The sequence below is a fragment of the Stomoxys calcitrans genome, chromosome 3, assembly GCF_963082655.1.
Source record: "Stomoxys calcitrans chromosome 3, idStoCalc2.1, whole genome shotgun sequence".
In the NCBI taxonomy this organism is placed as follows: Eukaryota; Metazoa; Arthropoda; class Insecta; order Diptera; family Muscidae; genus Stomoxys; species Stomoxys calcitrans.
In genome coordinates, this window is record NC_081554.1 from 1946401 (window position 1) to 1963814 (window position 17414).

A 17414-nucleotide genomic window follows, 5' to 3' on the forward strand; every position below is an offset into this window, starting at 1 on the left:
TTGGTATTCATCTCAACGGAAATTTTAAGGAAGTGAAAGATGTTGAATTTATGTCTGAATTTGGCCTTACTCAACGTTTAGCTATGGCTGTGTGTGTATGTGTGTGAAAAAGAGCATGTTTGTGAGCATGTATATGAATAGATATGCATGAATGTCAGGTGCCACGGAAGTTTTGAGTTTCATTTGGCAATTAATAAGCTGCCAGCAAACGCTTCTAGTTAACAAATGTCGTCAAAAGGAAATTAAATTGGTCTCCTGAGAACACAGCGTCGGTAACACGATGACATACCCAACGGACATGGTGGGTGGGTGTAGTGTTGTCTATATTTAGGCAAAGCCGGGGAGTGCAGGTGAGCATGGAATAACTCAAAATTAGAAAACGACTGTGGGGAAACGCTCCGATGAGGGTAATATAATATTTGCTGCCACCCTCCCCGTGGCATCGTTGCCGCACTCCCACTAGGACAAGACAACATACTACACTGGCGTCAAAGCATTTTAATTAAACCTGAATGTTGTCATGCTTTGTCTAAATGTCATAACTAGTTCGAAAGAGTTTGTCCAAGTTCATGGCTTAGGAGGGATATTGGTGGCGGAAGGGGGGCGAAGTCTTAGGTCATCAACAGGTTTGGGGTAGAATTTGCCATCACTCCTGTCTTTCTTTCGCAATGCCTCATTCATTCTCAATTGGTCTTCTTTTTCCCATTACAGGCGTGCAATTCTAGCCAACACGGATGTCTCGGGCACAACACCATGGCAGAGTGCCTTTCTGCACGACTATTGGGGCACACCGCTGACAGACACCGGCTCACATGGCTCCTACCGGCCACTGTGTGTCCTCACATTTCGCCTGAACTTTCTGCTGAGTGGCTACAACCCATGGGGCTTCCATCTGGTGAATAATCTGCTGCACTGTCTGGCCACCGGATTGGTGGTAAAACTGGCCCGACACTTCCTCTCCTCTGTGTGGGGTGTTGTGGCAACGGGCGCCCTCTTTGCTGCACACCCCATACACACAGAAGCTGTAGCCGGTATTGTGGGACGAGCCGATTTAGCCGCTTGTGTTTGCTATTTGGTGGCATTCCTGACATATATGCGTCACATAGCGTGGCGGGAGCGGGGCGATCCAATGCAGTGGCTAGCTCTGGCCTTAACCATTTTGACATCTGTTGCCGCGCTGCTGTTCAAGGAAACGGCTATCAGCGCCTTGTTAGTGTGCGGCTTATTTGATGTGATACGTGGCCTGGCCGGCTTGAGGGACAAACACCGTTTGCGAAGCCTCTGTGTGCTGGGCTTCATTCTGGTGGGGTGTGTCTATTGCCGCTTGGTGCTAATACCTCGGCCTCAGACTTTGTTCTCCACAGCCGACAACCCAATTGCAAAAACAAATTCAATGTGGACACGCTTTCTGACTTTCCTCTATCTGCCCGTATTCAATTTCAAGCTGTTGCTTAACCCACAAGTGCTTAGTTTTGATTGGGGCATGAATGCCATACCACGCATCACCAGCCTGTGGGATGGCCGCAATTTTTTGAGTGTGGGCTTGTACGGAACATTGGCATGGACTGCTTGGCGCAGTTGCTGCACCCTGCTCAATGGCGGTCACAAACGTCTGAGTTCTGGTCAAAAGCACTCAACGGCCTCGGGCTCCTCTTCAACGTATAATGGTGCCACATACCACCTGCAGCCGCAGACTCAACGTAAGTCACGGACCAAACGAAAATATGGCAAACAAATGCAGTGTCAAACCACAAATACAAATGCAGCAGTTGTAACTTCCACGCCGACTCCCGAAAGCTATTTCATGTTGAGGTCTCCGTATGCATCAGCGGTGGCAACATCAACACCCGCAACAGCTCCCACCACCGCTTCCTACTTAAAGCATAAGCTTTTGGGCATGGGCTCGCCACAGCACGTATGTGGCGATTGCAAACAGGAATTTAGCTCCCTGCACCATTGCACATCGTGCCGTGTGCTGAACAACAACAATGTTCTCACACTTAGCACGTCCAACGTGTACCGCAGCGAATGCTGCTGTCATCAGTTAATGTCTTCCAGTGGCTCCTTGGGGACGCCACAGCTTTTCAGCTTCGCTCTGCACAAGGCCATTTCGTGTGTGGTATCATCACGCAGCTCGCGCAGCAGCAGCAGTTGCAGCAACTCTACGACGGCCAGCAACAAGAGTACAGGCAGCAGTGCTTCCTCCACCTGCAGCTCGCAATCATCCAAGTCCTCCTCATCCACGGCCTCATCGCAACGGGATGCAGTGTGCCTTACATCGTGGCCAATGCTGCAACGCGACGAGGAATACCTATTGGCGCACATGAATTCGAAGTGCGCCAACGCCAGCATTCTACTGATGGCCTTAACATTCCTCACCCTACCATTTCTACCCGCCACCAATCTATTCTTCTATGTGGGTTTTGTGGTAGCCGAGCGTCTACTCTACTTGCCCAGTGTGGGCTTCTGCCTGCTGGTGGGGTTCGGAGTATCGAAGCTACTCGAACGTGCCCACTCCTTGAGAAGTAAGAAGAAACGCCAGATAATCCTAGCAAGTCTGAGCATTTTGCTTTTGGTCCTGAGTGCCAGAACTATGCGCAGAAATTTGGACTGGAGAGATGAGGAGAGTTTATATCGAAGTGCTGTGCAAATAAATCCACCTAAAGGTGAGTAGACCCGTTGAGCCAATGATTTTCCCATATTTTTCCATAATTCCCGTTTTTTAAAAAAATCCTCTGTTATTGTTCTTATTGCAGCTCTTGGCAATTTAGGAAGTGTCCTTAGTTCTCTGGCTCGCTACAAAGAAGCAGAGGAAGTTCTATTAGAAGCCATCAAATATAGGCCAAACATGGCTGATGTACATTTTAATCTGTAAGTGATATTTTTTTTAGTTACACTAGCCACCATCTAATATTGAAAGTATTTTGAGTTTTAAACTTAAAAAAGCGGCTAAAAATTATTTTCAACATTTGTGCGCGAAATTTTAATGCGTATTATTCTATTGTCTATGCAAAAGTCTTAGCAAAATTCGATCAAAATGTATTGATTTAATTGGCTGTAATATCATCCTTTTCAAGGAATTCTATATATAAATACCCATATTGCAATTAATTTTTGTTGCTGTAAATAAAATGCATAACTAGGCCTCCCCAAATGGACATGAAGGCCGATCATGGCAATTAAGATATTTGGGACTTTGTCCACCCGCTCCACCAATAAGAAAAATTCCAACAAGTCATTTAGACCGAGAGAGTAGAGTAGAAATTTTTTGTTTTTTTTATACCCACCACCGAAGGATGCGGGTATATTCATTTTGTCATTCCGTTAGCAACACATCGAAATATCCATTTCCGACCCTATAAGGTATATATTGTATATTCTTGATCAGCGTAAAATTCTAAGACGATCTAGCCATGTCCGTCCGTCTGTCCGGCTGTCTGTTGAAATAACGCTACAGTCTTTAAAAATAGAGGTATTGAGCTGAAACTTTGCACAGATTCTTTCTTGTCCATAAGTAGTTTAACATCGAAGATGGGCTACATCGGACTATATCATGACCGATCCGGCGACGTAGGGCCTTAGGCCCATAAAACGCCCATTTATTATCCGATTTTGCTGAAATTTTGAACAGTGAGTTGTGTTAGACACTTCGATATCCCACTTCAATTTGGCCCAAATCGGTTCAGATTTTGATATAGCTGCTATATAGACCGATCTCTCGATTTAAGTTTTTGGACCCATAAAAGGCGCATTTATAATAAGATTTCACTGAATTTTGACACAATGACTTATGTTAGGCTTTTCCACATCCGTGTCGTATATGGTTCAGATCAATTTATTTTTAGTTATAGCTACTAAAAAGACGAACATTTTGTTATGTACCATTGAACAATGATTTGTAATTTTTAGTATTTGGTCGAAAAAAAAAATTTTACAAACTAAATTAGGATGAAGGGCATAATTAAATTCTACATACCAAACTTCTGTCAAGCAAAATTTTTGTCAAATCGGGCAAAAATTGCAGCTAGTAAGGGCTCAAGAAGTCATACGGGAGCTGTATCAGGTTATAGACAGATTTGGATCTTACTTGACACAGTTGTTTAAAGTCACAACGAAACACTATGTGCAAAATTGTAGATAAATTGGAAAAAAATTGCGGGTTGAAAGAGCTCAAATAGTCAAATCGGGAGATCGGTTTATATGGGAGCCATATCAACTTATAGACCGATTTGTACTGTACTTAACACAGCTGTTGGATTTCATTAGAGAACACTATGTCGGACGAAATTTGTGGCTTCAAGAGGCTCAAGAAGTCAAATCTGGAGATCGGTTTAAATGGGAGCTATATCAGGTTATAGACCGATTTGGACCATACTTAGCATAGTTGCTGGAAGTCATAACAGAACACCATGTACAAAATTTCAACCAAATTGCACAAAAAAGGCTGCTTCCCGGGGCTCAGGAAGTCAAATCGGGAGATCGGTTTATATGGGAGCTATATCCAAATCTGAACCGATATGGCCCATTTGTAATCCCCAACAACCTACATCAATACAAAGTATATGTACAAAATTTCAATGCTAAGTTCGGCCGGGCCAATTCTTATATACACTCCACCATGCATCGCATTTTTCGAGTTCTTTTCCCGATATCTCTTTTTTGGCCAACAAAGGATAAAAGAAAAGAATTTGAATAATATTGGAGCAGTATCCAGTTATGATTCGATTCGGACCATAATTAAATTGAATGTTTGAGACCATAGTAGAAGTCATTGTGTAAAATGTCAGCCAATTCGAGTAAGAATGAGGCCCTTTAAGGGATAAAGGAGTAAAATAGAGAGATCGGTTTATATGGGAGTTGTATCAGGTTATAGACTGATTCCGTCGTACAAAATTTCAGCCAAATAGGACAATAATTACGCCATCTGGAGGCTCAAGAAGTCAAGATCCAAAATCGGTATATATGGCAGCTATATCAAAACATGGACCGATATAGCCCATTTACAATCCTAACTGACCTACACTAATAAGAAGTATTTGTGCAAAATTTCAAGCGACTAGCTTGAAAGTTAGCGTGCTTTCGACAGACAGACGGACGAACGGAAATTGCTGGATCGACATATATAAATGTGTGACTCAGTGGATATTTATAATCACCACTGAATTTATACTTCCCATAATTTTTTTCTTTAAATTTAGATATAAAAGGCCATGCCAGTCATATACACATTAGCAGAACAATAACAAAAAATCCGAGTGAAATGTATACCACATTTTGAAATGTATATCAATGGATGATTTAGGTAGCTTCTTTACAGTAATATTTCACAAATTGAAATCACCTCTTGCAACAAAATTTCAAAAAAATGCTTAAATTAATCAAAACAACTAACAGGCAAACGTAAAAAATGGATACGATTTTTTCAGCAGATGTTTTTACTTAAAACAGCAGGCGTTGCTTGCTGATTTAGCTGACTGAAATAGTTTCTAATACAGCAGGCCTATGTTTATTTATTTATTTATTTTTTTTTTTTTTTTTTTTGTTTTGAATACCAAATTTGATTGAGTGTACCCAACGTAATTTAAAACCTGCTCTCAGCTCTCAGAATTTAAAACCAAGAGATGAATTAACGAACAATTTACGCCTGCAAGGCATTTCAACTGCATTTGATGGTATTTCAAAGTTCACATTAAACAACTTTAAGTGTGTACTACAAAAACGCCCAGAGACTAAACTATTTCTTCGTTGTTGTTCATTGATTAACATTCCCATGGCAATTTAAAGCTTTCTGCAAGTTAATGGAGCAAAACGAAATTAGGTTGGCATAAACATGCTCAACCTACCTACCAATATTTGTCTAAATCAGCACATGGATAAATATCTTTACAAAAGTGTATGGCAATGTGTATGTGTGTGTGTGTGTCTGTGTGTTTATATAATAACTTATGTGGGCTTATACATTTCTAGTCCTTGTCATAGTTCTATGGGTCCTTGTTGGCATTCTCTTTTGTATATAAGATGCATTTATCGCACCCTTAGCACAATTTTCAGCATTTGCACAGCTTTTTTACGGTTGTTTGTTGTTGCTCTCATTTCATCAACGGCATCGACATCGTCGTCAGCTTCAACATCATCTCCATCAATCGTCATTTCAGATGTATGAGACATAGTGCCATATGCACACACTCACAAACAAATTGGTCCACCTAGGCAAGGCCCTATACCTAGACACCCACTAGCAGCTGGCATATGAAATGTTGCTTGTGTGGGTTCCTCAGTTTTTTTTAGTTCTTTGTGGGTACGAACGTACAAGTGAATGCTTCCTCCCATACAATATCATTCATCATTTTGTGCCATTTTACGAGCATTTATATTGCTTACAAATCTCAGCATTTAAAAACGAAAACAGAACAGCAATCTAACAACAAAACAACAACAAAAGCAATAGCAACAACGGCATTGGGAAAAGGACAAGCAGCAGGGAAAGAACGAAGAACAAACTAAAAAATATGCACTGTAAAAAGTAAATCGGAGACAAAAAGGACTCTCTCTCTTTTTTTTGCTCGTATTGAAAGAGAGTGGGTGGAAGGGCATTGTATGTGTTTGCCCCTTTCCCGGTTACTTACTTATGCAGTTAGTGGAAGCATTTGCAAAAAAGGTAGACATCAACAGCAACTGTAGTAGCAAGTGATGGCAGCAGCAACAGCAGTCGAAATTCCGTAAAAAAGCATGCCAACCGCCACTTGCTATGATGATGATGGAGATGTAGGTGGCAATTCTGGATTTGCACTTAGCACAAAAGTTCCCAGCATGAATATGCAACCACGTATGAGGCTTTTGCCATGCATGAAGTTTTTCATCTTTAGCCGTGTTGCTTCCTTTTGATGCCTTTGCCGTTAGCTATTCATCTCCCTAAATGCTGTGGAACACCAACCAATTCATTTTTCCACTATCTTGCCCATTTTTCCCCCTACCAAGGTCCCTCTGCAACCAAGTAGTGGCACTGTCTCTTTTGATCGTTGATGCAGCAGCAAATGGTAGGCGATAATTGTTGAACTCTGTTTCGCTTTTGCATGAATTTGTGGCCATGTCAATTAAGCCCGAAAACCATCAATGGTTTGCAATTCAATTAGCCTTGCTAGAAAGGGGGTTTTGATGCACGGCTAGGAAAAACATTTTTTTAAACATAACACCTTGTAGTTTGAGTGAGCTAGAAACTTTTATAGTTACAACAAGTAAAAGCGTGCTAAGTTCGGCAGGGCCGAATCTTTTACATCCTGCACCATGGATCGCATTTGTCGAATCCTTTACCCGGCATCTCTTCTTAGGCAAAAAAAAGGAAAGAAAAAATTTGCTCTGCTATTAGAGCGATATAAAGATAGGGTCCGGTTTGGACCCCAATTAAATTATATGTTGGAGATCTGCGTAAAATGTCAGCCAATTCGAATAAGAATTGCGCCCTTTGAGGGCTCAAGAAGTAAAATAGAAATATCGATTTATATGGGAGCTGTATCAGGCTATAGACGGACTCAGACATATGTTGATGGTCATGAGAGGATCCGTCGTCCAAAATCTGCAAATCAGGTAAATCGGATAATAATTGCGATCTCTAGAGACTCAAGAAGTCATGATCCCAGATCGGTTTATATGGCAGCTATATCAGGTTATGAACCGATTTTAACCTTATTTGACACAGTTGTTGAAAATAAGAATAGAATACGTCATGAGAAATTTCAGCCAAATAGAATGAGAATTGCGCCCTCTAGAAGCTCAAGAAGTTAAGTCCCCAGATCTGTTTATATGACAGCTACATCAGGTTATGAACAGATTTCAACCATACTTGGCACAGTTGTTGGATATCATAACAAAATACTTCGTGCAAAAATGCATTCAAATCGGATGAGAATTGCGCCCTCTAGAGGCTCAAGAAGTCAAGACCCAAGATCGGTTTATATGACAGCTATATCAGGTTATGGACCGATTTGAACCATACTCGACACAGTTATTGGATATCATAACAAAACACGTCGTGTAAAATTTTATTCCGATCGTATAATAAATAATTGCGCACTCTAGAGGCTCAAGAAATCAAGACCCAAGATCGGTTTATATGGCAGCTATATCAAAACATGGACCGATTTAAACCATACTTAGCGCAGTTTTTGGAAGTGATACCAAAACACCACGTGCAAAATTTAAGTCAAATCGGACCAGAATTGCGCCCTCTAGAGACTCAAGAAGTCAAGACCCAAGATCGGTTTATATGGCAGCTATATCAAAACATGGACCGATATGGCCCATTTACAATCCCAACCGACCTGCACAAATAGAAAGTATTTGTGCAAAATTTCAAGGGGCTAGCTTTACTCCTTCAAAAGTTAGCGTGCTTTCGACGGACGGACGGACAGACGGACGGGCATGGCTAGATCGACATTAAATGCCACGACGATCAAGCATATATATACTTTATGGGGTCTCAGAAGAATATTTCGAGTAGTGTTTTCGAGAATATTTCCCATCCTACGGTGGAGGGTATAAAAATGGAAATTCTTAAGATTTCTTTAGTATTTTGGGAAGACATTTCAATTTATAGAAAGAGAGAAAGTATTGTAATTCCAAGGATACTTTGACATTTCACTTCATTTTTAGATTTGGTGTACGAAATCACAAATGTATATTAAAACATTTAAATTTAAACCATATTTTCGACAGAAGTGGTATACAACTTCCTTTTCGAAGTTTAAGTGATAGGTGCTTAACCTGCGTAGGGACAAACGACGGATCTGGGCAAAATGTCAGCCTTAAATGCTATAGAGTGTTGACACAGAGGGAAGGACAGACAAACGGCCATCACCAAATCGTCTTAGAATTTTACAACGATCAAAACAGTGCAGTAAGCGATTATTTGCTCAAGTTGCTATGCATTGCAAATACGATTAAAATCGGCCAATATTCAGAATCAACTGCTAAGTTGATCGATATTCTGACTAAATTTCATGAGCTCGTAATTATCAAAGCTAGATCTTATACTGCGATCGTCAGTACAATCTTGATGATGGTACTAAAAAGAGCTAAACCCCGACAAGACAAATCATATAACATAACAAATCATGCAAAATTTCAGAAAAATTGGAGAGGAACTGCCCTTTACTACGAAAGCGTTATCGACTTACCAACATCGATTGGAAATTTTTGGTACTGCATTTTGAGGCCTGGGATACAAACACTGTCCCCTCAGAATGTAAGAAGGGAATCATGGTGACGATCCCAAATAAGGGTGAACTCACCCCGTGTAAAACCTGGAGAGGGTTTACAATGCAAAACGCAATGAATCAGGTAATGACTAGTCCTCTGCTTTAGCCTATTTTGCATGGACACGACTGCAATTTGCGGAAGGAACAGGTGGGTTTCGGCCAGGACATTCTTGTGCCGACCACATTAACTACCTGCGTACAGTATGCAGAGCTTAATTCTCGCTTATATTTTTTATTCATCGACTAAGAGCTTGCTTTTGACATGGTTTCGCGAAGATTATGTCGAGCATACTGTTGAATAGGGGCATCCAAGAAAAGATCGCGACGCTAATTAGGGAGTTGTATAGGAATTCAGAAATTTCAGTGCGTTTCAATGGATTGGATGGCCGACCTTTTGGGATCGATAAAGGAGTAAAGTAGAGGGGCATGCTAGCGTCGACGCTGTTTTTAATTCTACTGGGCTTCGTCTTGCAAATTTGTCCATGAATATTCTATTAAGGAACTTTTCACAAATCAATGAGTGCTGTCCGATTCAATTTTAAGCTCAATGATAAGGGACCTCATTTTTATAACTGAGTCAGGACGGCGTGCCGCAGGGCGACACCTCTTTGAGGAGAAGTTTTTACATGGCAAATTACCTCAGTACCCTTTTACATGGCAAAGTACCTTAGGAGGGGATAACCACCGCTGGAAAATTTTCTGATGGTTGTGTCAGGATTCGAACCCATAGGCGGACATGCTAACCTCTGCGCTAAGGGGGCCTCTAGACTTCGTCTTGGAACGAACAAATGCTGAGACACGATATGGCATTCGCGGGGCGACATCCAGTACTCTGCTGACATATGCACAAATCAAGCAAAATTTCAGAAAAATTTTAAATACATCAATTGGAAATTTTGTACAGCATTTTGAAGATATAGCTTAACTCGTTCGGTTGAAAGCATGATTTTTATATATTGAAGGACGGGCGTCAAATTGGTCAATGCTACAAAATTTTCATTGGCTATTATACCCTCTACCATAGGATGGGGGTATACTAATTTCGTCATTCTGTTTGTAACTCCTCGAAATATTCCTCTGAGACTCCATAAAGTATATATATTCTTGATCGTCATGACATTTTAAGTCGATCTAGCCATGTCCGTCCGTCCGTCCGTCTGTCTGTCGAAAGCACGCTAACTTCCGAAGGAGTAAAGCTAGCTGCTTGAAATTTTGCACAAATACTTCTTATTAGTGTAGGTCGGTTGGGATTGTAAATGGGCCATATCGGTCCATGTTTTGATACAGCTGCCATATAAACCGATCTTGGATCTTGACTTCTTGAGCCAATTCTTGAGGGCGCAATTCTCACCCGATTTGTCTGAAATTTTGCTAGAAGTTTTTTTTTATGACTTTCAACAATTGTGCCAAATATGGTTTTAATTGGTTCAGAACCTGGTATAGCTGCCATATAAACCGATCTGGGATCTTGATTTCTTGAGCGTCTAGAGGGCGCATTCCCATCTGATTTGGCTGAAATTTTGCAAGAAGTTTTTTGTTATGACTTTCAAAAATTGTTCCAAATATGGTTTGATATATTGTAGCTGCCATATAAACCGATTTGGGATCATGACTGCTGGAGCCTCTAGAGGTCGCAATTTTAATCCGATTTGGCTGAAATTTTGTACAATAGCTTCTCCCATGACCTTCAACATACGTGTCAAATATGGTCTGAATCGGTATATAGCCTGATACAGCTCCCATATAAACCGATTTCCCTATTTTACTTCTTGAGCCCCTAAAGGGCGCAATTTTTATTCGAATTGGCTGAAATTTCACACATCGACTTCTACATTCGGTTTAATTATGGTCCAGACCATAAGTTGACATAGCTCCAATAACATAGGAATTTTTTCTTTTATCATATGTTTGCCTAAAAAGAACTAGACAGATGCGATCCATGGTGGAGGGTATATAAGATTCGGCCCAGCCGAACTTAGCACGCTTTTACTTGTTATACCCTACACCACTACTGTGGTACAGGGTACTATAACTTATTGAATTAGTTTGTAACACCCAAAAGAAAGAGAGATAGACCCATTGATAAATATACCGATCGACTCAGAATCACTTTCTGATTCGATTTAGCTATGTCCGTTTATCTGTCTGTCTGTCCGTCTGTCCATGTTAATTTGTGCACAAACTACAGGTAGCAATTTTCGTCCGATCGTCTTCAAAATTGGTATGGGTTTGTCTTTCGGCATAGAGACGAAGCCTATTGAAATTGGAAAAAATCGGTTCTGATTTGGATATAGCTGCCATATATATGTTCGCCCGATTTGCAGTAATACTGCAATAAAATGGTCATTTGTTAACCGATTTTCTCGAAATTTGGTATGTTTTTCACCCTAGAGACGAAGCCTATTGAAATTGGAAAAAATCGGTTCAGATGTAGATAAAGCTCCCATATATATGTTCGTCCGATTTGCAGTAATACTGCAATAATATAGTCCTTTGTAAACCGATTTACTCGAAATTTGGCAGGAACGATTTTCTTATGACAGCCGACATTACAGGTGAATTTCATAAAAATCGGTTCAGATTTGGATATAGCTCACATATATATGTTCGTCCGATTTTCATTAGTAATGGAATAAAATGGTCATTTGTTACCGGATTCTTTTGCAATTTTGCAGAAAGGATTTTCTAATGACTCTCGACTGACTGGTTAATTTCATGGAAATCGGTTCAGTATAAGTTATAGCTCCCATATATATGTTCGTCAGATTTTGGGTAATTTGCATTAATGTTGTCATTTGTCAACCGTAGTTATTACAGTTTGAACATTTTTTTGCTCGAGGTCCATCAAAAATGGTTCAGAATTGGATATAGCTCCCACATTGTACTTATAGGGTAGGTATAGGGTATTACAATATTAATATTATTATATTTAAGATATTTAAGATTGGAGCCACCATGGCGCAGAGGTTAGCATGTCCGCCTATATCACCGAACACCTGGGTTCAAACCCTATCGTGAATATCAACAAACTTTTCAGCGGTGGTTATCCCCTTATTAATGCTGGCTACATTTGTGAGGTATCCTGCCATGTTAAAACTTCTCTACCAAGAGGTGTCGCTCTGCGGCACTGCGCCGTTCGGACTCGGCATAAAAAGGAGGCCCCTTATCATTGAACTTAACTTTAATCGGAGTGCACTCATTGAAATGAGAGAAGTATCCCCTGTTCCTTAATGGAATGTTAATGGGAAACTTAGTAATGAGGGTAATGAGCTTCAATATTAATTATCTAAAATAAAATAAAAAAATCAAAGAAAAATATGAACATATGGAAGAAAACCTTTTTGTTAAAGAAATTAAAAAATTAAAAATTCTGTTAGACGGAACACTTTCAGTACATTTGAATAAAGATGTTCAAATATATCACATGTCTGCCTATTTTTCTAATATTCAAATTTTTTTTATTAAGTTTTACTTAAACATAACTAAAATCTTATGTAAGATGTGTTCCAAGCCTCCAGCATATATATATGATTTTAAGATTGTTTCCCCTGGGCGTTTTTCCGTGTAAGCCTTGTCTAGGATAAAGTACCTACAAATATTCCTACGCAGGTAATCTTGGCAGCATAAACACTTCAACCTACATCCATGTATCAAATAATGGACTTCTATATTGTCTATATATACAATTCCTATTTGTATTTCCTATTATTACTAATCTTCAAGCACTTTGGTAACGGCAACAGCGAAAAGCAGCACCCATCCTTCTTCTCACAGACATACACCCCTACGATTTACAAATCACCGTCATATAATCAATACAGCTTAAGGTATTTCCGAGATTTGTTATTCCTCTCAAGTGTGGGGAAAAATTGAAAAAATAACCCACCCAGTGAGCAAGAGAGGTGGGATGTGGGGGAGGGTGCAAAATATACAATCGCAAGGTAAACCACCAGCGAATTCAATTCAAAGCAAACAAAAGAAACCTATGGGAATGCAGAGTAGGAAAAACCACCAAACAACTGCAAACGAAACAAAGTAAACATTGTGGAAATACAGAGCAGTAATTTCCACTGCACAACTTGGCGATGACTAACGAACAACGAAGCCAGCTAAGGAAACTTGGTAGGGAGAACCAACAGGACAAAAAAAAAACCAACAAACGACTTGTAACTAGGATAAGCAATGCCATCTGACTTCACGGTTGCCAGCAGCATGCAAAAAGTAGGAGGAGCAGAGGCAACGATTTAAACCACATTTCAAGGAACAACAATAGACAATAAACATTCGCTAGGAACACAGAAGGGAAAAAAGTAAATAAATATGAGAAACAATATGTTGAATGCCAAAACCAATTTAATACCTCCTGTTCCCCATCGACGTCCTTGTCCGCGGGATGCGGCCGCCGCGGTTCAATGAAGCAGCCAGCAGTTGTCTGTGGCACCATCGTTTGTTATCGTCCTCCCTGGCATGAAGCAGGCAAGCTGGCAAAGAATTATAGATCATATTACCACTACGTATTGTTTCCCTAGCCCAGTGAGCGGACCAAGGCGTAGGCGGGGGGCAGAGAAGTCCGCCCGATGTTTATACGTCTGTTTGATACGGCATTTAGATGTGCTCTTGATGCTATTTTGTACTTTTTGGCATACATCGTTTCTTAACGATTTGCAGTATATATTTTCATACATCATCTTTTGATGTTGCTGCTGTCTGCTTTTCTAATTTTTTTTTTTTATTTTCGATTTTGTTTTTCCCTCTTCCTATTTTTTTTTTTTTGTGCCATAAAGCACAAATAAAGCTTATCTGAGATATTCTCAAACATTGAGAAAAGAAAAATAACAAATAACAAATGCCAATATTGTAAAATACTGACGATGCTTTTAAATCTGCACTGTGTTTTGATATAAAAGTATGCGATACTCAAAGAAAACAATGTCCCAGGGCTCCAGAAAGCTATTTAAAATATGCAGAAGAGGGGTATTGATTAAGGTTTTTTTAAGCTTAATGCTCTTTTACTGCATTTTACTGTCTTCCATTGGGTGTTAGCCTGCGAGTCAAGTTTAAGCTCAATGATATGGGACCTCGTCAATATTGCTGAAACCACATGATGTACTGCATAGCGGCACAACTTTGTAGAGAAGTTCTAAAACGCTGAATACCTCAGAAGTCAATGGTATAGGTTTTTTTTTAGATGTTCTTGTCAAAATTCGAAACCAGGCGTTCAGCGTCAACACATTCCGTCGGCTTACGCAATTTAGGCTCTGGGATAGGGTGGAAATCGGTTTACTTTATGTTCAGCTTTTGCAACACATTTTCTCATAGGAAATCTACAATTATTTTAAAAAGTTTAAATTTTCATTAATGGTTTCCATTTTTAAACAAGTAAGGACGGGCTAAAGTCGGGCAAAGTCGTCCTTTTGATACCCTACACCACACTGAATATGCAGGCTAAATTTGATATGTAGAATTTTAATCAAAATTCGTAAATATTTCAGGAGCCATAGAGTAAATCGTTGTGCAAATTTTTGAAAAGATCGATTGATATATGACTTAGCAAAGGCCTTAAAAGTGAAAATCGGGAGATGCATATACATGGGGGCTATATCTGAAACTGAAGAAATTTCTATGAATTTCATCAGTCATCAGAAGAGTTATAAGAGAATCCTTCGTGCCAAATTTTGTGAAGATCGGTTAACAAACTACAAAATAGTTGAGTTTTATTCAAAATCGCTCAAAAATATATACAATTTGAGAGATATATCCAAGTCTGAACCGATTTCTATTAAATTCAATAGCAATACTGGGAGGCAATCCGGAGGGAATCCTTTGTGCCAACTTTCATGTGAATCGGTTTGGAACTGACGATGTAATTACAATTTTAGTCCAAATCGGACGAACACATATATAAGAGCTATATCCAAATCTGAACCGATTTCAACAGGCTTCGTCTCTAGGCCCAAAACATGCTTGTGCCAAATTAGAAATAGATCGGACGAAAATTTCGACCTGTACTTTGTACACAAATTAACATGAACAGACAGACGGACATGGCAAAATCGAATCGGAAAGAGATTCTAAGACGATCGGTGTACTTATCAATGGGTCTGTCTATCTTCCTTCTGGGTGTTACAAACAAATTTACTAAGTTATAATACCCTGTACCACAGTAGTGGCATCTTTATATAAAATTCAATTTGTGTTTGTTTGTTTGTTCCGTATAGACTGAAAAACGGCTGAACCGATTATCTTGAAATTTTCACAGATTGTGTAGGTTGGTCTGGAAGGAAACATTGATAATATTGAGGAGTCAAAAAGTAGGTATAGGCTTTATAATTTATTGATAACGGAAGGGGGCGGATCCTCCCAAAAACACCACCCAAAATCAAAAGTGGACCGATAAGGACAATATGGATATCAAATGAAAAGTATGCGGGAATAGATTACGTATCTGGCATACAAATTCGTGTCGAAGTATAAGTGGTCACCCCACCCCCACAAAAACGTCCAAAATGGGCACATAAGCCAATCACGGATATATGGGACTTGGTTTGTTTGTTCCGTAGAGACTGAAAAACGGCAGAACCGATTTTCTCGAAATTTTCGCATATTGTGTAGATTGGTTAGGAAGGAAACATAGGCTATATAATTTTTCGGTATCGAAAGGAGAACTCACCCTCCTCCTTAGCCAAAAAAAAAAACATCCCAAAATCAAAAGTGGACCGATCGGGACAGTATAGGTATCAAACGAAAGGTATTGGAGAGTAGAATACGAAGATGGTATTACAATTTGAGTCCAAGTACCCATCGGGTCGCCCCAACCCAAAAACTCCCCCAAACAGACATATTGGACGTTTATTTCAATATGGGACTCAAATGAAAGGTATTCGGGAGTAGATTTCGAATCTGGCATACAACATCAGATCGAAGTATTGGGAGTCACGCCACCCCTCAAAAACACCATTAGACCCAATATGACCATATGATACTTGGCTGAACCGATTTTCTTAAATTTTTTATAGATTGTGTACGTTTGTCTAGAAGGAAACATAAGCTATATAATTTTTAGATACCCTAAGGAAGAACATTACCACCAGGAACAGAGAAGGGGCAAATTCTCACACATCAATGAGTGCTTTCCGATTCAAGTTTAAACTCAATGATAAGGGACCTTTTTGATAGCTGAGTCCCAACGGCATCCCGCAGTGCGACATCTCTTTGTGGACAATTTTTTAAATGACCATGTATGGCATTGTACTCGCAAATGTCGCCAACATTAAGAAGGGATAAACACCGCTTTGTTCGATGTTCTTGCCAGGATTCGAACGCGTTCAGCATCATAGTCTACAGTGGCACGAATTTTGATATTAAACTCAATGATAAGGGACCTTTTTGATAGCTGAGTCCCAACGGCGTCCAGCAGTGCGACACCTCTTTGTGGACAATTTTTTAAATGACCATTGTACTCGCAAATGTCGCCAACATTAAGAAGGGATAAACACCGCTTTGTTCGATGTTCTTGCCAGGATTCGAACGCGTTCAGCATCATAGTCTACAGTGGCACGAATTCGTTCATTGCGAAGTGTCCCCACCCTAAAAAGATATTAGAGAGTTAAAGAAGGCGAAGCGAAGAGTGCTCGGTTCGGCAAGTAGAGTAAATGGATTTTTTAAGCAAAAAAACAATATAGTATTGACCTCAAGTAAGAGCGTGCTAAGTTGGGCCAGGTCGAATCTTATATACCCTCCACCATGGATTGCATTTGTCGAGTTCTTTGCGCGGTATCTCTTTTTAGGCAAACAAAGAATAATGGAAAATAATTGTTATGCTTTTGGAGATATATGAAGTTATAGTCCTATTCGAACCATAAGTAAATTGAATGATGAAGACCATAGTAGATGTCATTGGGTAATATTTCTGTCCATTCGGATAAGAATAGCGCCTTTAAGGGGCTCAAGAAGCATATTCGGGATGTCGGTTTATATGGAAGGTGTATCAGGCTATAGATCGATTAAGACTATATTGAACTCGCTTGTTGAAAGCCGTTGTACACAATTTCAGCCAAATAGGATAAAAATTGCGCCCTCTAGGGGCTTTAGAAGTCAAGATCAAAGATCGGTTTATTTGGTAGCTATATTAGGTCATGTATCGATTTGAACCATATTTAT

The 17414-nt window shown here is 39.8% G+C and overlaps 1 protein-coding gene and 1 long non-coding RNA gene across 3 annotated transcripts in view; one reads left to right on the plus strand and one right to left on the minus strand.

Annotated features, from left to right (window-relative positions):
• Positions 1-17414, plus strand: part of LOC106081260 (protein O-mannosyl-transferase TMTC2) — a 209406-nt gene that overhangs the window by 178547 nt on the left and 13445 nt on the right. For both annotated transcript variants that reach the window (XR_009397521.1, XM_059364451.1), the window contains exons 5-6: positions 712-2666; positions 2757-2871. Coding sequence is in view for 1 of the 2 variants with exons in the window: in XM_059364451.1 (XP_059220434.1) it covers positions 712-2666; positions 2757-2871 (2070 nt within the window). In the remaining variant the exon portion in view is untranslated. The remainder of the gene's footprint in view (positions 1-711; positions 2667-2756; positions 2872-17414) is intronic.
• LOC131995653 (uncharacterized) overlaps positions 16391-17414 on the minus strand; it is a 53730-nt gene continuing 52706 nt past the window's right edge. Inside the window, exon 3 of the long non-coding RNA XR_009397522.1 lies at positions 16391-16841. This is a non-coding gene — a long non-coding RNA (uncharacterized LOC131995653). The remainder of the gene's footprint in view (positions 16842-17414) is intronic.